We start from the raw sequence: 22310 nt of genomic DNA on the forward strand, positions 1-22310 counted from the left end.
CAGAGGCTGTGGTACCCACACCTTCAAGGCGTTCATTACTGCCCACAGTCCAGCCTCCACCTCCCTCTCCCACTGCTGCTTTTTCCACTTACATTTCAGACAAGCTGTATTCTTGGCTGTTGCTGCAAATTACCCGGTGATAGAACACCTCTGGCGCTCTGCTTCCTGTGCCCTTCCTTCCCAGTCAAAATCCTACCTAGTGTTGAAGGCCCAACTCAAACACCTTCTCTGCCATCCGGTTTCTGATTCCCCATTCTTTCTCTTCTGTGAGCTTCTTAACCTCTCCTGTAAGCACCACATTCTCAGAAAGCAAGGGAGCAAACAGACCTGTACTGCCAAAAACCAAACTATTGAAAACAGTAAAAAAGGAGAAGTTAGAGAGGGAAAAGTCAGGGAAATCCATCAGGAGGCCAGTGCAATACTGTGAACTCAGAGATTGGGCATGGCGAGAGGCGGCGGCATTGAAAGAAACATCACAGCCATGACCAATGAATGCACATGTCCAAGGGGAGAGAGGTTGTCAGAGATTATTCGAGGTGCTTAGTTTGGGTGACAGAGTGAGTTAATCAAGAAAGGAAAACAGGAAGAGGAGACAATTTGAAGGGGAAATAAAAAGTTTGATTTTCTGTTTCGTTAAATCATGGCTCAGATGGTTAAGAATCTGCCTACAGGAGACCCAGGTTTGATCCTGGAGTTGGGAAGATTCCCCTGGAGAAGGGAATGGCACCCTGCTCCAGTACTCTTGCCTGGGAAACCCTGTGGACAGAGGAGCCTGGTGAGTTACAGTCCGTGGGGTCACAGAGAAACACGACTGAGCCACTGACTTGAGGTGCTTATAGAATATCCAGCGTCCACAGGCAAAGGGACACAGGAAGAAGTGAGAAATAAGGATACAAATCTCAGGGAAGAAAGGGCAGGAGTCTTTAGCACATTTTCTGCATTAGAGAGAAAACTTGAACTAGGAACAATAGAATGTAAATGAAGGAAGAGGGGCTGTCACGGAGTTCTGGAAAATAGCAGACAGAAAGATATGGGGAGCCAGAAAGGCAGAGACCAGTGTGAGAAACTTTTGAAATTAGAGGGTGCAGAAGGTCAGCAATGTGAAGGGCTGGGAGGAAGCCGGGGAGCTCAAGCAGAACGAGCACTTAGAACAGGCCCCTAGATGTGACCGTTAGAGGAGCTGTAGGGGCCTTTGTGAGAGCAAAGTTTTGGTGAATTTAAATGAGGAAAAGCTAGATTGCAGTGGTGCTGTTCGATCAGTCACTCAGTCATGTCCTACTCTTTGTGACCCAGTGAACTGTAGCCTGCCAGACTTCTCCATCCATGAGATTCTCTAGGCAGGAATACTGGAGTGGGTTGCCATTTCCTCCTCCAGGGGATCTTCCCGACCTAGGGATTGAACCTGCATCTCTTGCTTCTCCTGCATTGGCAGGCGAGTTCTTCACCACTGAGCCACCAGGGAAGCCCCCTTACTACACTTGATCCTAGCCAAAAGGCCAAGAAGCAGTGGCAGTGGGTTGGGAGGTAAAGAGTAAGACAGTGAGGGACAACAGCTCTTTCAGTAAGTTCAATGGTGGAGGAAAGAGCATGGGGTGGATTGTTCTGGGGTCAGAACCTTAAACCCTGCTTAGATGGAAAGGAAGGAGCTTGTAGAAAGCAGTACAGGAGAGGGAGAGAATAACCCATGCATATGTAGGCTCTCTTTTATGTTTTGGATCTACTGTACACATCCTTTTCATCCTTGTGTCCCCTAGTCCAGTTTGTTGAGCCAGTATCTTCCATCAAACGGGTGTTCAGTAAATGAATTGAACGATGTCACATAAGACTTCAGAGTCAGAAGATGAGGCTGTAGTATCTTGCTCATCTTGACTTTGGAGAGAAACCTGGACAATGTTTAAATGTCCTCTCCAAATAGTTTGAAAAACGTTACCCCCAACTTAAAAATTACTTAATCACGGTGATAAGACTGCCCCTTGTTTTACTGTAGAGGAGCCAGAAAATAAAATGATTGCCAAGTCCTGCAAAACCTCCAAATGCGCATATTTTTTTCCCTCAAGAAAGAGAGGTGGAAAAACATAACTTATTGGCAACAGTCATATGAAAAGCAATAGTATTATTTTTCATACAAGTCTTGTTTACAGGCTACAGCTGTTGCAAAATAAACATGTTAAAAGTGGAAAAACTGACCATGAGACGAAGCCTTACTCATTGTCAAAAGCCTGATATGACTGCGAATTCACCCCTTAGATGTTAAAGGACAAAAATATTTTTAATAAGATCTTTAATCTTTAATAAGGCAACCTAATTCACTTGCCACCCCTACCATGTTCATTGCAGCATGATTTATAATAGCTAAGACATGGAAACTGCCGAAGTATCCACTGACGGATGAAAGGGTAAAGAAGTTGTGATGTGTGTGTGTGTGTATATATATACACACAGGAATATATGTATGTCTATACAGGAATGCACTCATTCATCCTGCCCTTTCTCTTCTGTAGCCATCAGGTTTGGGCGCATGCCACAGGCCGAGAAGGAGAAGCTGTTAGCGGAGATCTCCAGCGATATCGACCAACTGAACCCAGAGTCTGCTGACCTCCGGGCCCTGGCAAAGCATTTGTATGACTCGTACATAAAGTCCTTCCCGCTGACCAAAGCAAAGGCGAGGGCGATCTTGACGGGAAAGACGACAGACAAATCAGTTAGTTCTCTTCTACTGTCTTCATTTGGGGTGGCCGGGTTTTGTTGTTGTTTTCCCTTTGAGTAAATGACTTACCATGTGATGCACAGATGTGGTAAAGAATCTGCCTGCCATGCAGGAGAACTCAGTTCAATCCCTGGGTTGGGAAGATCCCCTGGAGAAGGGGATGGCAACCCACTCCAATATTCTTGCCTGGGAAATCCCATGAAGAGAGTAGCCTGGCGGGCTACAGTCTGTAGGGTTGCCAAGAGTCGGACACGACTGAGCAACTAAGCACCCATGCATGTGTGTTGCACACACACACACACACACACACACACAGAGTACCATTCTGTGGTTGGCTGGTACCTACCACAGGCTGAGTCTAAAATAGAGGAGAGAGAGTGTTTTCAGATACAGTAAGTAAACATTATTTTAAATAGGGAAAAACTCCTTCAAGCTCTCCTAATAAAGGTTTTGAGACTAGAAAGGTACAGGTCATCTTGGTGGTGGTTTAGTTGCTAAGCACTGTCCAACTCTGCAGGAGTTCATCTTAACTTGAACAAATGAACTCAGGCTTCCCTCATGCCACCACGCTCTTTCAGGATCCATATCTTTTCTTTTCTTGGCATCAAAGTCACTGGCCACATTTGTAGGCCTTCAAGCAGCCCTGTTTTTCTCTGGGAAGGGCCTGACCTAGGTTTGGAAAAGGTGGTCGATCCCATGATTGTATCGTGCAGAACTACTCCAGTACCTCTCAGAAGTTCTCTGTGGGGCATAAAAATATATTTCGGATATCACACCACCTTTCTTTCCTTGTAGGGCTGTCTTGATTATTATTCCCAGGGAGCTGGGAGCCCTGTCCTCGTGTTGTGTGTATGAGTTTTATCTTCTCAGAGGCTCTGAGCAGCCTGGGCTACTACGGGTATTCTCAAACATCAGCAGGCACATTGATGACCTGTTCAGGAAACCCAGAGTGGCTGATAATGGTGGTTGAGTCCGTTTTCCAAGAAGTAGAATTCTTCCCTGATAACAAGCTGAGAAAGCACATGGGAATTATGTTGAAACAAACTATAACTGTGCCTGAACTCTGTCCCCAGTTCTGCCATCACCTTCAACTGTGACCTGGATCCCATCTCTGGACTGCAGTTTTCACAGGCAGGGTCGGGTTTTGAGTACAATGAAGTAGGTTCCTAGGGTAGTAAGAACCACAGGACATTCTGAAGACACTGTCCCAACCCTTGAAAGCCTTTTCATGCTGTCATTTATTTTCAGATGAACACCTGCAGGAGAGGTGTGCAATTACTGAACAAATGAACAGAAATGCTTAACTCTTTCCCCACTTAGTTTTATTTGGGGGAAAGTTTTATCACCCGTTACTGTATTTTGATGACTATCTCAAGACGTTATTTTTTTTTTCTTTTAGCTATACTGTAAGAGTAAAATGAGCTAATAGAAAAGGAAAACTTGTTACGCAGTTGGCTGCGTAAAAAGCCAACTATCAACAAGGGCAGTGGGTTTCTTGACTGCCAGAGAGATCACTGGTGCCCTAACAGTATTATACCTCTATCCAGCTACTTACAGGTTTTTAAAAGTCTTGCACATTCAGTATGTTCAAGACCCACACTACCTTGCAGCTGCTGTTATTATCCTCTTTTGTATTATCCTCTTTTGTCCTCCTCCCAGAAGCCAGTCCTGCCCATTGGCCAGCAATGGCCCCGTTGACAGAGACACTGTGTGTGAAATTCCCAAGAATTTTCACCTTGGGAAAACATTCTCAGTGATGGTTTATTTTTATGAATGTTTAGAACAGCAGGAGTTTCCCACCTTGTTCTGCTGCCCCAATACCTTCACAGTCAGGAAATCTTCCTTGTATTGTTTCGTTCTTCTCGAATTCTAGCGAGGAGCTACTGTCTTCCATAGGGCAGGCAACAGGTTGTACGTCATGATAAAGCTGAGTCTAGGGCTTCCCTGGTGGCTCCGTGATTAAGAATCCACCTGCCAACGCAGGAGACCTGGATTCAATCCATGCGTCGGGAAAATCCCCTGGAGGAGGAAACAGCAGAGACCACTCTAATATTCTTGCCCGGAGAATCCCGTGGACAGAGGAGCCTGGTGGACTACAGTCCATGGGGGTGTCAAAAGTGTCAGACACGACTTAGTGAGTAAACAACAAAAAGTGGAGTCTACGTATTCTTTAAATGAAAAAATGAGGGCACAGCCAAACAGAAACGAATGGCCCCGGCCTAGCTGATTTTACTATGGAAGGTAAACTGTGTTCATTTAAAGGTTAGAGAAACAAGAAAATCAGAGCAGCCTGGCTAAACAGAGTTAACAGTGGAAGGCAGCTTGTGCCAGTTCTCTGAGAGGCCCATGTGTGACAAGGAGCCCAGCAGGAGACCCTGAGCTGGGAGAGGCTTGGTGACCAGGGAGAGCCCAGAGCACACTGTTTACTCCACAGTTTGCCTCGCGCCGTTCAGTTTCCAGAAACTACTTTCTCACCTTCTCTTTATCTCCCCATCCAGACCTGCAATCCACCGTGGAAGTCCTATTAATTTAATAGTACCTGAAAGATAAGAGGAAAGCATTAAAAAAAAAAAAATTTTTTTTTTCTCCAGTAGTCAAGATTTTAAATTTACACTTCCAGTGGCCAGCATACTGTGTGTTAACTGTGAGAGGTCCAGAGCCCAGTTCACCATAAATCACTTTCAAAGCTCACCACAATTGAGTCTTTGGCTCTAAAAATGAAGGTAATTGTAGGCTCTTTGTGTGTTAGTTGCTCAGTCCTGTCTGACTCTACGACTCCATGGACTGTAGCCCACCAGGCTCCTCTGTCCATGCAATTCTCCAGGCAAGAATACTGGAGTGGGTTGCCATTCCCTTCTCCAGGGCATCTTCCCGACCCAGGGATTGAACTGAGTTTCCTGCATTGCAGGCAGATTCTTTACCATTTGAGCCACCAGGGAACCAAGGCTGTTTATGGGATGTTAATATTAGTATCTCAGTTGTGTCTGACTCTTTATGACCCCGTGGACTGTAGCCTGCCAGGCTCCTCTGTCCATACGATTCTCCAGGGAAGAATACTGGAGTGGGTTTCCATTCCCTTCTCCAGGGGATTTCATGGCGGGTGGGGGGGAGGGGGGCGGGGGGGGGGGCAGTGAAGCCCCAAACTTTTATGGGGTAAATAGGTATTAAGCTGTTTTAAGGGAAAGTGCCATAAAATGCTTAATTATCGGCTTCCCCCTATAGTAACTAAGGCTGTGCTTTGTCTATAATGGTTACTCAAAACGTGTTTGCTTAATTGAATTAAAAGCTGCTGCCTATGGCCTTTGAAATTCTGGACTTTAATCAGAAGACCTTTAGCCCAAGATTTGCTCACCAACCTGGACATCATTAAAAATCTGGTTGGAGGCAGAATTGCCTCTTGTTAGGGTCTGGGAAGGAAAGAGAGACTGGGCCAAATTAGAATAATCCACCCTCTGATTACACAAAACTGAAATTGAATTGTTTGGCTCTCTCTTTTCTCCTTATCTTGCAAAATCAAATTAAGCACTAGTGGAAAGAAATAGTGCAGAGAGGAATATGGGAAAGGGAAAAAATAAAATCAGAATGTGATTTCCAATGAGACTAGAGATTTGTTCTTTATCTTACATGGTCATGTTATTCATTTGATAGCATCTATCTCAGGGCTGTTATGTTATCTCTTCTTGGCCAGGACTTTTGAAAGTGAAGATTTGCATTGATAGGAAAAGTTTTGCAGAAGTGCGGACTCTTGAGAGGATGGGGGGACCTGGAAAAGGGGCCATGGCTGGTGCAGGAAAGCGATTTGGGCCTCACTGCACACCCCACTGGAACTGTTGTCATTAGGGTGGGTTCTGCCAAGCCGGGGGAAGGCTGCTCAGCATAGTGGATAACCAGTTACCCAGAACCTTTGGGAAAGGAAATGGCTTTACTGAAGAGGTCTTTCTTTAAATTTATCTTCCTGCTCCATTTAACCATTGCCTGTTCTGTCTCATTGGTGAAGCGCCTGCTAGTCTTTCAGGCCCAGCTCCAGCATTTGCCTCCAGGTAAACCAGAGCTTCTCCCTTCCCCACTCAGCTCTCCTCTGTCTCTTATTCCCTGGTGCCATTGGCACTGTGCAGAACAAGTAAATGAGCAGATCAATTAAATGCTCCTTTTTAAAGAAATATTTATTCATTTGGCTGCATTGGGTCTTTGTTGCAACACAAGAGATCTTTCCTTGCAGCGCACATTCTGTGGCATGTGGGCTTAGTTATCCCGTGGCATGTGGGATCTTAGTCCCTTGACAGGGCTCGAACCCATGTCGCCAGCTTTGCAAGATGGATTCTTAACCAGTGGGCCACGAGGGGCTCCCCTCCTATCTTTTAAATTTAGACGTCATACCTTTAGAATATAATGGTCCCACTTTCATTGTCCTTCCTCAAAGAATAATATTTGGGAACTTTAGGCTCTGGGTTTAGGGGAAGATGGGGAATTGGAATCACAGGATGTGGGACATCAGAGAAGAAACTTTAGGAGCACTGGACCTTTGAGCCACCCTCAGATAGAAATGGAACTGACTCTCCCCATGGTCTGTTTCCTGTCAATGGCTTGTTCCCACCCAGACCCCTTCTTTGAGAGGGGGTCTACAGAACTCTTAAAACCACGAATATGCTAGAACCAGGGTGCTGTGTCTCCTGAAGGCAACCTGAGAACTGAATGGACTTTGGAAGTTCCCAGTGTTTGACTGTTACCCTGCTGTGATGATCACACTGGGTGTATGGTTGTCACATGATCCCATGTTTGTTGATGAAAATAAACAGAGAGTGGTTTTCAAAAAACCATTTCCAGTGCCATGGTTTGTCATAAAACAATAAATAGAAAAACCCTTGGTGTGTCTGCCAGCTTTTCACTCCATATCTGAGGGATGGTGAGGCCCTCCTGGCTGCACTCTGTCTGCAAATAAGGAATAAAGCTTGTTATTTATACTGAATTGGACTTTGGGTCCCGAAGCATCGCACTGCTTATAATGCATATATGTGGAGTCACTGTTTTTATAATTGCAGGAGCAAACTGGTGCCATCATAAAAATGGTTCTTCTAAACAGTGTGTGAAATAGGAGACCAAGGAATAGTAAAACCAGTATGGAAATATAAACTTTTGTGAAAACAGTTCTGTATCCATTTAAATGTTTGCATCCTAAAATTTACAAGGGCCGTCAAATATAGTAACTCAAACTATTGGAAAGATATCTGTCCTTTTAAATCCTATGCTTACCAGCTAAACAAAGTGTGGTCTCTCTCCCCCTTTCCCTGAGTGAGCTAGAATTTGCTCCCCTGAGAAGGAAGACACCAGACAGACAGACCCTCAGAGGAAAAGAGCCTGGGGAACTGCAGTATAAATAAGGAGCAGAATGGTAGTTCTGTTTTGTTTTGATCACTATTGAAGGAATTTGGCTCCTGGAATCATTAATCTATAGAGTCACATTTAAAAAATAAGTTTATTTCCAGTACTGTCAGGAATCACTGAAGATATAACAGATCTGAACAAATGGCCTTCTTTTAGACGATAAATTTAGAAGATAATGTTCTATATCAGATCAGATCAGATCAGTCGCTCAGTCGTGTCCGACTCTTTGTGACCCCATGAATTGCAGCATGCCAGGCCTCCCTGTCCATCACCAACTCCCGGAGTTCACTGAGACTCACGTCCATCGAGTCAGTGATACCACCCAGCCATCTCATCCTCTGTCATCCCCTTCTCCTCCTGCCCCCAATCCCTCCCAGCATCACAGTCTTTTCCAATGAGTCAACTCTTCACATGAGGTGGCCAAAGACTGGAGTTTCAGTTTTAGCATCATTCCTTCTGAAGAAATCCCAGGGCTGATCTCCTTCAGAATGGACTGATTGGATCTCCAAGAAAAGCATTTTTATTTTATTTTTTTTCATCTTTAGTAATTAGACCTAGTTGGTCAGTATGCTTGTTTGCCAGCTGAGTGACATTTTGGTCAGCCATAGATGTTTCTTTAAGAGATGAGTGTATGTGCTGGGTCATTAAACTGTGAACAATTCCTCCTATTAAGTTTTTGTGTTAAATCTTTAAATGATGGCAGGAAAATGAGATACACTGGCAAGACTTTCAAACGTAACTTCGATCCCAAGTTGTTGTTCAGTTGCTAAGTCCCCATGGACTATAGCCTGCCAGGCTTCCCTGTCCTTCACCATCTCCCAGAGTTTGCTTAGACTCACGTCCATTGAGTCAGTGATGTCATCCAGTCATCTCAGCCTCTGTCACCCCCTCCTCTTGCCCTCAGTCTTTAGCACTTAAATGGCATCTCTAGGAAGTAAGAGTTCAAAGGCCCTGTGCCAAGACCCCAGCATAGATGAGTTTAGAAGCCCCAGTTCCTCCCAGAACTGTCATTTTATGTTAAAAAAGCAAAAGTGGAGAAGTCATGTAGAAAGTAGCAGAAAGAGAAAAGAATTAGTCATGAGTGAGGGGATCTGGTTTAGGCTTTGCTATAAATAGCTGTTTGACTTTAGAAAGTCTCTTAGCTTCAGTTTATTCATTCCTAGTCAAAGAATGATGCTGCAGATTATTCCTGAAGACCTACCTGTTAGTTCTCTACAGCCAGTGGTTCTCCACAAGAGGGAAATAGGAATGACAGAGGAGAAACCAGGAAGAAATTGAGGAAACCAAACCAATGCAATCTGGATTAACATTCACCCACTGGAGCTAATAATTGAGGAGAACCATGTGTGCCTCAGAGGATGAAGGTCAGAAGTATAAAAAGGAAGGAGAAGAAGAAGAAGACAAGGCCCTAAGAATTCACTTTTCTTCCTTGAGGCTTTGCTGTTATCTGTCAAGAAACCTAAGACTACCAGGGTCTAAACTAAGATCACCATTTTTCCAGGCCAGTTTTAACTCTGACGTGGTTACCAAGTGATCGTGAGAGTGTAGAGTTGTCTACTTCTCTAATTTCAGCTTCCCAACTTGGAGATATCATCAGAATTGTTGCTATTGTTGTTTAGTCGCTAAGTCGTGTCCAACTCTTTGCCACCGCATAGACTGTAGCCAGCCAGGCTCCTCTGTCCTTGGCATTTCCCAGGCAAGGATACTGAAGTGGGTTGCCATTTTCTTCTCCAGGGGATCTTCCCGACCCAGGGATCGAACCTGCGTCTTCTGCATTGGCAGGTGGATTCCTTAGCACTGAGCCACCTGGGAAACCCATCACCAGAATAATCCCTGCTTTCTCAGTTGATTTTTTCATTTGTCTTTCTTAGGTTCTCATTTTATTATTCAAAAGGAGCTGTAAATTTAAAGCATTCATCTATAGTCACTGAAATAACTCATACATTAAAATGCTGATGTTCGACTGCTAAGAAACAGTATTATTCTATCTGTCCATTCAAAAAAGTAAACTTTTATTACTCTACTTTGTCTTCATTAATAAGCCAGCTTTTCCTGTGATCTTTGTGTTATACATAGGAGGTATGCAATAGTTCTAGAACTAATTTTAATTATCTATAAAAACAGTGCCCTTAACTCCATCCCAGTTTTGATATGTGGAGCCATTTATGGAAATCAAAATATATCAACATAGATTACACTTGCTATGTCTCTCCAAAGAAAACTAGCTTCCTCTTACTGAAATCATGTTCCCCTGGAGAAACATTGTGTTCAAGTGAAATTTTCTTCATTGCATCATGACCTTTTTGTGGTCTGTAGAAGTGCAAGCATTTCTAACAGCCAGAGGCTGATTCACCATGAAGCTAATGAAGCCTCAGGGCCTCTTCCCTTGTATAGAGCCCCTTCCAGTGCTCAGGGAAGGGCCTGAGCTATTTGTTCTTATAATCTGTATTACTGAACCCAACAGTTGTTGTAAATGTACTCAACAGTCATGTACATTTCAGGCCCCACAAAGCCTGGATCTCACCCTGATAATGTCCTAGATGTAGTTAAGCATTCTTTCCTGTTAAGAAGAGATGCTTATCTAGCCGTTTGATACAGTGTCTGAAGATAAATACATTGTTAGCCCCAAGTTAGAAGTGTAAAACCATTAAAACCAAATCTGAAGAGGATATGGTTCCTCTGACAATGGCAGATCATGCGACGATACCGTGCAAGCTAGTAGAGCATATAAGGCTTTGTAGAAAAGACAGAAACGTGCAATGAAGGACGTTTTGTGTGGAACGTTTTACCAGAAATATAATATTAAGTCATTGATTCAAGATAAACTCCACAGGCCGAATTCCCCTCGTGGTTTTCAGAGTTCAGCCATCTGTAAACCTGGCGGGCCACCATCTTCTGCTGTTTCTGTATGAGGAATCCCAATGTAAAGTGTGTGGGTTGGGACTTCCCTGGTGGTCCAGTGGCTAAGACTGTGCACTCCCCATGCAGGGGGCCTGGGTTCAATCCCTGGTCAGGGAACGAGATCCTGCATGCCACAACTAAGACCCAGTGCAGCCAAATAAATTAATTCATTGATTTTTTAAAATGTGCGCGTTAACTGTTTGCAGTCTAATAATTGGTGAATGGGTGGCAAAGAAAGGCAGATCTCTGGGCAGATCACATCTGGATCACTCCTGCAGCTTGATAGATCCACACGGGAGCTGAAAGGATCTATGCAGACTTAAAAAGTGCAAAAAAAAAAAAAAAAAGGCAACATCATCTATGATGAGGAAAAACAAAGAAACCCACCTGGGATTCATTTGCATGTCTGTACCCAGAATCCTCTGCCAACTCAACATTTTGAAAATGCTGAAGGGATCTTTTTTAAAAAAAGAAAAAAGCTGGAATGGTTTGGCATGACGGTGGGGGCTGCTGATTCCTTTCTCTGTCCTTGAGTGTTTACTGCCAGGAAATCCTGACCAACGTCGATTGCCAAGGGGTTACCAAGTCACATTGTTGTTAAATTTGGAGAGAAAAGTAGCAGGATTTTGTGCCTTCTGTGCAACTATCACAGAGTTTCAAAAACAGGAACCTGGGGCTTTATATGAGGGGACAGGGGAAGTCGAGGGGGAAGAGTCACAGGATGATTTATCAGGGCATAGTTCCAGAGAAATTGCTTACATGGAGGTGGGAGAATGTTATGCATCCATTCTGTGCCAAGAAGCTGAGGGACTGAGGTCATCCAGAAGCTGGGCAGATGAGGTACTGTCCTCCCACACGTGAAGAGCTGATGACTTTATATCCTTGTCATTTGTGTTTGTACAGGTGCAGGTGGGCTCTTCAGGTGCCCTCAGATTTCTCATAGCAGTAAAGAAAGCCAGCCCCTTGGTAGCGTAAATGAAAATGGGCCACAAAACTCTTTGAGATCAGAAACCACCTTCTCCTAGGTTCTGTAAAAGCTAGTGTTTGTCAGCATCAGAATCTGGCATTCTGGAAAAACTCAACACATGTTAACTGAAGAGACTGTCCATCTACTCTGTCCTTTTTTTTTTTTTTTTTTTCCCTCCTGTTAATAATATAGGTCTGAAGTAGAGAAAAAAGCAGAATGCCTCAAAGCAGTATGAACTATTCGTTCTTGGCTTACTTGAAGACTTGAGTCACCAGGCGAGCTTACTCTTGGGTTCCTCTCATCTGTCCTACTTTGCGGTTTTGTATTTGCTAAACAGTACAATTGAAGTGAATTTTTTTGGTTTAAAAAAAGTAGCAATTTCTGGAATAACTCCAGCGAATGTTGTTGAAATAAGAGGCAAGTTTGGGAATCTACTTAGATTAGTGTTATTTCCTTCAGTGCAGAATAGACTTAATAGTTTGGTGAAGGGAATTCCCTGGTGAGCCATTGGTTAGTGCTTTCACTGCTTGGGCCCAGGTTCGGTCCCTGGTCGGGGAACTAAAATCCTGCAAGACATGTGGCTTGCCCCTCCCCCAAAAAAGTTTGATAACAATCTTAGACTACTGTTGAGATTAATAGTTTAAACTGTCTGAACCAGTGGGTCTTGAAGCTGGCTACTGCTGGCTCTCATTGTGTCTGCTTCCTCTTGCCAAAGAGGAGAGAATTCTCAATGTCTCTCAATAAAGCTGTTCAAAAGAAGCTTTATTTTTAGTACATCAGAGACTTCATATTCAGTGGACATGTATGTGTACATGCACACTCACACAGATACACACACACACACACACACACATCACAGACGCTACTTCCAAGAAATGCAACTAGCATATCCTCACGAGAAGAGTTGGAAATCTATGCAATCCACTTCAGATGAGAAATTCGAGGGCTAGGAAAGATAAATGACTTTTCTAAGGTCACAGAGTTAACCACAGAACCAAAGCTGGAAGCCAGATACCCTCAACTCTTACTCCTTGCTTCTGAGTAAAACACATGACTAGAATTGAGGGGTAGCTCCTCACAGAGTTCAGTAGGTATATACATGTGTGTGTATATATATAATTGTGGTCACTTATTCAGGGTAGTCTTGAGAATTTCACAAGGACCACAAACCTCTGGTTAAATCTATACAAGGAAATGAAAGAGAAAGATTATTTCGTGGACAAACCCAACAGGCTTTTGCTAGCAGCCTATTGCAAACCTGAATAACTGATAAACAAGTTTTATTGATTCTTGACCCTTAAGGACAGATACTTTTAAAAATAAGTTCCAACCTTTTTTCAATTTGCCACTTTTGTAGTGTTTGCCCATAGGCCTTATGCAGCTGCTCCTTCTGAAACAGATTGCTTCCAGAGCATTAAAAAAAAAAAAAAGAGGAAAGAAAGAAACAGACATTTTCTTGACTCAGTGTTTGTAGTCTGCTATCAGACTGATTTTTCTATAGTTAAGTATAGTTTACATATACATTATGTTTCATTTAAGCTCTGAGAGGATTTTATCTAAAACAGCAAGATTACTTTATGTCCAAGTGGGTCTATTCAACCCTGAGTGTCTGAAATAATTTTTTTATTGAAAGAAGGTTAAACATGTATGCCATTGAAAGCTAGAATAAAACAGTAGATTTTTGCATCATTTTTTAAATCAACAACAAAGACCTTCCAAACAACAGGAATTGGAGCTACTAATGAGTCACCGGTCGTGGTATCATATCACCAATGTTGGTGAAATATGTTTGGTTCCAGAAGACAACCTGGAGGATTAATCAAGACATGAGTATTTTCTCATTGTTCAATGTTTTCAACTTGAAAGATGTTCGTTAGCAAAGCAAGTGTCTGTGAAGACGCTGGGATGGTGTTGACCGTGAATGAGAAATTTCCAACTCAGCCACTTTCTCCCATTTTTCTTTGCAGCCGTTTGTTATCTATGACATGAACTCCTTAATGATGGGAGAAGATAAAATCAAGTTCAAGCACATCAGTCCCCTGCAGGAGCCCAGCAAAGAGGTGGCCATCCGCATCTTCCAGGGGTGTCAGTTTCGCTCCGTGGAAGCCGTGCAGGAGATCACAGAGTACGCCAAGAATATCCCCGGCTTTGTGAACCTTGACTTGAACGACCAAGTAACTCTCCTAAAATACGGCGTGCACGAGATCATTTACACGATGCTGGCCTCCTTGATGAATAAGGATGGGGTCCTCATATCCGAGGGCCAAGGATTCATGACAAGGGAGTTTCTAAAGAGCCTGCGAAAGCCCTTTGGTGACTTTATGGAGCCCAAGTTCGAGTTTGCTGTGAAGTTCAACGCACTGGAATTAGATGACAGCGACTTAGCAATATTTATAGCTGTCATTATTCTCAGTGGAGGTAAGCTGCTGCTGGCGGTTTTCCGTGAAGGAGGGTGGGGTGGGGCTGGGATGGCTGAATGAATGTCGACTTGCCTTCGCGTGAGGCTTTGCGCCTTTTCTCTCTGCACTTACCGCACTTTCCCACAGAGAGTGCCAGTGGGATAATGCCCTGGGAGTGTCGCTACCCATGAGACATGCTGAGAAAGAATATCAATTGACTTCCTCTCTGACGGCTGTGGGTAACTCAGGTGCTTTTCCTTTATTCTGAAAAAAATTTTTTGTCTGGTCAAATCCAAACATGGAAGACAAATGCCCTCTTCTTTTTTTTTCTCTCTTTATTTCCTTTTTCCTTGTCTTTTTCTGTTCCTTTCCAGAAGGCCAGTCTATTCTCATTTAAGTAATTTAAGACGATGCTCACTTGCATGGAGAAAGCACCACTGTGTGTGTGGTTAGATAATGGTCCAGCCCCACCATCAGCGAGGTGTGACTTTGAACTGCTTTCGCAGGTTCAGGGATCAAAGAGCACACGTCTACTGACTCTGCCTCCTCTCCCGTGTGGAGTCCTCTGACGACTCCCCTGACAGTACCTTGGTGAGGTGGTTGGCTGTGATCAAGAATGCAGTCCGAACCAGAGAACACCCAGCAGAGAAGTAAATTGAGTTATTTAGGCATTCATTGTACTTTTGGCCTTGCAAGGGCATGATCTAATTAACCAACTCCGAAAGCCAGGTTTTACACTATATGCTACTTTCATTGGCACCTCATGGGTTTCCAACTTGAGTAGAAGAAAGTTTCAGTGTCATCTCTCTATATAAAAATTGTCTTTAGATAACCAGTTTTCATTGCTGAGATGGAATTTGGGCGAAGTTGTTTGTGGGTGCAGAATACTCCCTGTGCATGGAAACTGATGTGTGGGGGGACAGTGGTCCTTTAGATGTAAGTTGTGTGGATTAGACAGCATGTTGCAAAGAGCAAGGCCCACTCTGTAGTCTTTTGTGGTCCAGTTAGTCGACAGCAGAGTGCTTCTGAAATCAGATGCGCGGTGTATCAGTAACGAGAAGAGCAAGTAGCGAGTACTTACTGTGTGCAGGAAGTTTTCTAACCACTTCACACACATTCGTTTAATTCTCACAACCCCAGTGAGAGTATTAAATGAGGAAACCAAAGCCCTGAAAGGTTCAGTAACTTGGCCAGAATCTCCCAGACAGCAAAGATGGAGTCAGGATGATGAACCGAGGTCGTCTAGGTGGCTCCACGGTCTACACCGGCAGCCCACTTTTCATGACCAGGGTGCAAACAGATAACAGCACAGTGCAGATTAACTCTGACACCACAAGCCCTTTGTCGTGTTATGCTTAATAATAGCAGAACTATGCTATCCGACGTGTTTTGATACTTACTTCTTCAGTTGACCCTTGAATCTCTGTGATTCATTCAACAAAGAATGAGATTCCAGTTTACGTTAGGTCCATTGGGAGAAAAAGATTCAATTTTGAACAACCAGGTTAGAAAACAAGTTGGTATAGTTTAGCTAATATTTTAAGGCCCATTTTATCTTTATTGAAATATAGAAATATAATTATTAACATGTGATCTATTTCTAAGATTTTTCCTAATTATACTATATATACCATGTTTGTGGGCTTCCCCAGTAGCTCAGTGGTAAAGAATCTGCCTGCAGTGCAGGAGGCACAGGTTCAGTCCCTGGGTGGGAAAGAGCCGCTGGGGTAGGAAATGGCAACCCACTCCAGTATTCTTGCCTGGAGAACCCCACAGACAGAGGAGCCTAGTGGCTACAATCCATCAGGTCACAGAGAGTAGGACATGGTAACAACTGAGCACATACCATCTTTATATTACTTTTTTCACCTAATCATTTCTCATGTCATTAACACTCTTAATATTTTTCTTAATTTTAAAAATAAGAGTAATATATGGTCATTTTTTGATTCAAAGAAAGGTGTAAGTGAAAAGTAAAGCTCCATATCCTCAAAATAAAATAGGATTAACAAAGGTCTGTTTCTCCTACCAAAACGTTTCTGTGCCTGTGCTGGCATATATGTATGCTGCCGTTTAAAATTTGTTTTATTTGAAGTATAGCTGACTTACAACGCCGTGTTCATTTCTGCTGTATAGCGAAATGATTCAGCTGCGTGTGTGTGTGTGTATTTATTCCTTTTTTACTCTTCTGCATCATGATTTGCCACAGGATACTGACCACGGTGCCCTGTGCTACAGAGTAGGACCTGCTGTCTGTCCATTCCTTAGGTCTGCCAACTCCAGCCTCCCGCTCCATCCCTCCCCCATCTCCTGCCTATCTTGGCAACCCCAAGTCTATTATCTATATCTGTGAGTCTCTCTCTGTTTCACAGACAGTTTCATTTGTGTCGTATTTTAGATTTCACGTGTAAGTGACATCATACGGTATTCGTCCTCCTGATTCTCTTCACTTAGTATGTGATCTCTAGTTGTAGTGGTGTTGCCGCAAATGGCGTTGTTTCCCTCTTTTTTGTGACTAATAATGCCATGGTAAGTATGAACCGCAGCTTCTCTATCCGCCCATCTGCCGATTGGACGGTTAGGTCGCTTCCAAGCCTTGGCTGTTGTGAATAGTGGTGCTGTGAGCATAGGGGTGCACGTATCTTTTTGAATTAGAGTTTTATCTGGATATGTGCCCAGGAGTGGGATTGCTGAATCATGTGGCAACTCTATTTTTAGTTTTTTGAGGAACCCATACTATTTTCCACAGCGGCTGCACCAACTTACAATCTCACCAACAGTGCAGGAGGGCTCCCTGTTCTCTGCACCCTCTTCAGTATTTGTTACTTGTAGATTTTTGGTGATGGCCATTCTGACTACTCTGAGGTAGTACCTCATTGTGGTTTTGATTTGCATTTCTCTAATGTATGCTATCATTTTTAGTGACTGTAACATATTTCATTTCATAAAAGAACATTACATGCTAAATTATCTCCCTACTTATGTATGCTATGCTATGCTAAGTCACTTCAGTTGTGTCCAACTCTGTGCGACCCCATAGACGGCAGCCCACCAGGCTCCCCTGTCCCTGGGATTCTCCAGGCAAGAGTACTGGAGTGGGGTGCCATTGCCTTCTCCGCTACTTATGTATAGGTTGCTTTATATTATAAGAACAATTATGGCTGATTTATGTTATAGAAAATTATGGAAAACATGTTCTAAATTCTACTGCAGTGATTCTTCTTACGTGTAAATTTCTGTTAACATTTCAGATTATTTTCTCACTCTATAAATTACAAGAAGTAGAATTGCTGAGTAGATGGCCATGAACATTTTTAAATCTTTTGTTTCATTGTTGCCAGATTGTTTTTCCATAAAGTTTGTGCTGGTTTATATTCATTCCTACCACAGATATTAAGGGAGGCACTTGAAATAAGCCATTCCAACATGCTTGGTTTCTATCCAGGAAAGGTTTAGGCAAGAAATAATCATGGTAATTCAGGGCTTTTTGAACCTGAGCAATGTTGTTTTATGGGCACGTGAGAGGACAGTATAATTTCATCTAGAAAAATGCCATATACTCCGCATGACACACAAACTAGATTATTTTTAAAATCATTTATTCAGTTAGGCCTTTAAAATGTGTATGAATTGGTCAAAAATAGCTCTGAGAATAACTTGTTTTAATAGATACTGCAGACTTTGGCTTTCAGTTAAGAAAATTAAAAATGGTATCATTTAAATGTCGGTGCTGTATAAACGAGTTCCTTTGAGCGTTCCCCAGATTGTCTTCACAGTAGCCAGTTTCCAGAGTTCATTGGATCCTCACAATAATGAAAAGAAATCTGAAAGTAGCTGCCAGTCATAGAATCTTAAAATCATATATATGTAGTTATAATGAGAAGAAAACCCTGTAAATCATTTGAGACTTCCTTTAAAAAAAAGAAAAACATACCATTGGCCCACTGGCAAGTTCCCATATCGCAAAAGGGAAATCCTTCTCTTCCCTGAGCCAAGTTTGACTTTGTCGATGAAACCAGCCTCTGGGCACTAGGTAAGAATGTTTGCTCAGCACCCAGGAACTTGATTCCCTCTTTTAGTCAGAGAAGCTGGTGGGTAGAGGCCGGAGAAAGAGCTGCTCTGGTCTTTCTGGATCCAAATACTGGATCCCAATGAGATGAGCTTCCTGGTCATCTGTAGATGGTGGAACCACCGTCCCAGACAGTGGGTTGTTTGAGTACAGCATGTAATTTCTTGTACAACATATAATTTCTCAGTTCCCATCGTGGGTTTTCCAAGGGAAAATGTTCATGTAAGCAAAGAGGCTTTGACAAATTTCTGATCCTACCTGTTCTTAACAAGAGGAGTTATTTTCTCCTCTATGGTTTGTTCTGAAGTCTGCAGATAGCTTCAGGGACTTGAGAGAGGAGTGTTATGGGCAGGGAACCTGGTGACCTCCTTCTAAGCTGGCCTTAAGAGTCACTCACAGAAGAGCTTCGTCCCGGTCAAGGTTATGACCCTAGACTGAAGGGGAGATGGGTATTATGTAAGAGTAGGGTGGTGAGGAATTGGGGAGGTAAAAGGTGGGGGATTCCCCAGAGGACCCAAAGGGGGTTTTTGGATGAAAGTACCTGATTTTGACCCAACTAAGTATTCGCTGGGGAAACTGGAGTTGCAGTAGTAAAGATCACGGTCACTCGGCTTCAACCCTAGAAGCTGCTGATGCCGTTAGATTTGGTACTTAGATTGGCCCGGTGTTCAGCATCTGTACTATGTATGAACCTCTCAGACCAAGCTCGCTGAGAGAGATGACCTAGTTCTTCTCAGAATTTCCTCCTCTCTCCCTCCTTCTCCTTCGAGCTTCAAGCAAGAAGAATGAGACTAAAAAGAACCACATTCCCCGAGCCAAAGGACAGCACTTTGTCCCTTACTTTCTCTCACTAGGTCCCGACAGTTCTGTATCTTTATTCTTATTCCGTAGAGAGAGAAGAGAGAGTCAGAGATGAAAGGGTTGTGTCTAAGAACTGACAACTCGTGAGCAGTGAAACTAGAAGGGAAACCCAGGTATCCTAACTGTCACCTCTCCGAGTTCCTTCTGCCACTTGACTGGCAGATGTGGTCAACTCCCTCATGGGGTCAGTGGCCCCAACCTGTGTTCCCATCACTGTTCTGGAGCCCTGCGCACAGAGTCCAGAAGCAAGGTTTCCTCGGGAGTCATATTAAGGGAAGAGAAGGAGCAAGAGGCCCTTGCTCCCTCTCGTCTCACTGCCTGGATGGGTGGCGTCAAGAGTAATAAAACTGCCTCCAGCAAGGGCATGTTTGCAGCTGGCGCCACAGCATCATGCCAGCCACACCAGCAAACTCCCCAAAACCTACCAGCAGCCAAGGCCAAGTGGAAAGCTCAGTAAAGCTGACAAGCCCCAGGGCACTCCACTGGACACTTTGCCCCCCTCGGGCGTTTGCTGTTTGGTGGAGAAAAAGCATAGGAGGGTTCCAGCTGGAACTCGGCAACAGGCAAAAGCTCTTTCCGTTAATTCAAAACAGTTTGGAATCCATCACAGTTCTTCCCAAACTTCCACGATATGGGGGAGGAAATTCACTGGATTTTACAATATATTTCTCGAGGCAGATTGTCATCACCATCCTAATGACAGAGAAGCTGTAAATATTGGTGCAGGAGCCACAGATGGCAAGTCACCCGGCCTCCCCATTTACCCTCTTGGGTCTGGCTCGGTTATGCAAACCTCCTATATAGCGGCTCCTCCTGTTTCCAGCCATTCCAGTCATGTTCTTTCTCCATGAAGCAGTTTTGGACAGCTGCTCTTGGAGTGAATATGTGCTTTTCTCCTACAGAGTGGGCAGAGAGCACAGGCTACTAGGGAGAATTCTGCATAGCTATACATCTGTAGGTGAAGGAAGAATTGATATTCTGTGACACCTGGCCACTCAGGTCAGTACACTAGAGCTGTTTCTAGCCTTGGTCATGACTTACATGTGTATAGATAGATACTTTAAAAATAATTATTTATTTATGGCTGCACCTCGGGGCATGCAGGATCTTAGTTCCCCAACCAGGGATCAAAACCACGCCCCCCTACATTGAAAGAGCAGAGTCTTAACCGCTGGACCGCCAGAGACATCCCGTAGATATGATATCTACGTTTTCGTTTGTTGGAATTAGAATCAGAGCACAGAACCCAGCCCAGAATAAGTACTTAATAAATGCTTATTGAGTGAACAGTGATCAAATATTACTAATAAAAAGAGCTGCCATCTATTGACCAGTTCACTGTGAGCCAGAATAGATGGTAAGCACTTGACCTACATCCTGAATCTTTAATTTTCCCCGCAATTCTAGAAAAATCTCTCACTTATCCCCATCTTACAGACGGAGAAAACAGAAGTTTAGAATTGCTTTAGATTAAGCAATTTGCCCCGCGGTCACAGAGCTCCTCATCAGTGAGGCCAAGGTCAGGCCCACCCTGACCTTCCAGCAGATGCCCAGCTGCACTGCCTTGTGTGCTGAGATGTGGGACCAGCCCAGGTACTTACCTTGGTCTTGGAGTTCTTTGGCAGAAATTACCATTTCCCTGTTACCTTCAAGTATTTCAATCAAGAATTTCCAGGTACAGTTCCAAACATCACTTCCTACTATCCAGAGCCCTTGTCCAGACACTGTTTGTTCCCAACTGCCTCACAAAATTATGTCCCAGGTTTGAGGACTGCTCTGGGAAGGAGTGGACCCCGTGTTTACCCCGTTTGTTCAGGCAGCACAGCACCCCCGTTCGCAGAGCTCCCTGCAAAAACTGACCATAAACTTGAAGTACCCAAGTAAATACGTCCCAGTGTGGTCAGATAGCATCTTAGAGCAGGCTCTGATAGAGAGGAGTGGTTGCAAGGAAGTTTGTGAGAGAAATGTAAAACTTAAAATACCCGTCAGTAACTTAATGTCTTCCTGACCATCCAGATGTCTACTCTTCCCATTCCTTGTATAGCGAGCACCCCTCTCCGGAGGACCACAGACCCACGGGTCCAGGGTGGGAGGTCCTCTGGGCTTGTGAGTGTCGGCTCTCCTCCATACCCCTAACAGCCCTCCAGAACCTTGTGGATATTGACAGCTCGTGTCTAATCCTTTCATTTTAACAGCAGAACTGTGGTTTCTGCAAGTTAGAATGGACAGCCCCCCCTCTCTTCTAAAATCTAAGACAAGAGGGCAGGTGTCTGAGTGAGGAAACCCCAGCTCGGGGGGTGGGGGGGGACCCTAATTCTCCACAATCCAATGGTCCCCATGCCTTCTTTGTCTGCTGGCATCGTCCTTACTAGTTAACTGGGAGGAGACAAAACCAAAAATATTTTAAAACTGAGATATTATGAATACTGTGAAGAACAGTAGGGCAGATTTCTTCCATTCTGCTGTGACAGTTAAATATTCATCTGCTTTATCCATACGAGACAGGCTGGTACCTAAGGGTAAAAGTTGTTTTTTTCTAACTGTTCTCTGTAATGTTGAGAAGAAACACAGACATCTGATTTCTCATGTGACTGAACCTTGAGCTGGACAGTGGACGAGTGTTGATTACATGATTCATATTCCCCATCTGGGCCACGGTTGTGTCAGAGAGTAATTGCTTTCATTTATTAATTGGAAAATATCGACTGGGCACCTGCCCTGCGTCCACATAGCGTGTGACACTGCTCCCTTCTCCTGGTATTCTGGTCTCCCCATTGTGCTGCCGTGACCAGCAGGCAGACCCTGTCAGGTGGCCGAGATGGCTTTGAATGATGACTCAGTGTGGGTTATCTAGAAATGTCCCATAGAGGGCTTGGTTTCGACAGAGGGAGGTATATTTATACAAGTTCTCAACTGGCACCCAAATTCTGAAAACCAGAGACCTCGGGGTTGGGGTGGGCAGGGAGAAGAACATACTAGAATCATCTGAGGAACTTAAACCACACACACTCACACACACACTCA

The 22310-nt window shown here is 43.8% G+C and overlaps 1 protein-coding gene across 10 annotated transcripts in view; it reads left to right on the plus strand.

Annotated features, from left to right (window-relative positions):
- The window catches only part of LOC113880949 (peroxisome proliferator-activated receptor gamma), a 217488-nt gene that overhangs the window by 92499 nt on the left and 102679 nt on the right, over window positions 1-22310 (plus strand). For all 10 annotated transcript variants that reach the window (XM_027523652.1, XM_027523651.1, XM_027523654.1 and 7 more), the window contains 2 exons: window positions 2502-2701; window positions 13925-14375. In XM_027523652.1, coding sequence (XP_027379453.1) covers window positions 2502-2701; window positions 13925-14375 — 651 coding nt within the window. The remainder of the gene's footprint in view (window positions 1-2501; window positions 2702-13924; window positions 14376-22310) is intronic.

The sequence above is a fragment of the Bos indicus x Bos taurus genome, chromosome 22 (genome assembly GCF_003369695.1).
Source record: "Bos indicus x Bos taurus breed Angus x Brahman F1 hybrid chromosome 22, Bos_hybrid_MaternalHap_v2.0, whole genome shotgun sequence".
NCBI classification, from domain to species: Eukaryota; Metazoa; Chordata; class Mammalia; order Artiodactyla; family Bovidae; genus Bos; species Bos indicus x Bos taurus.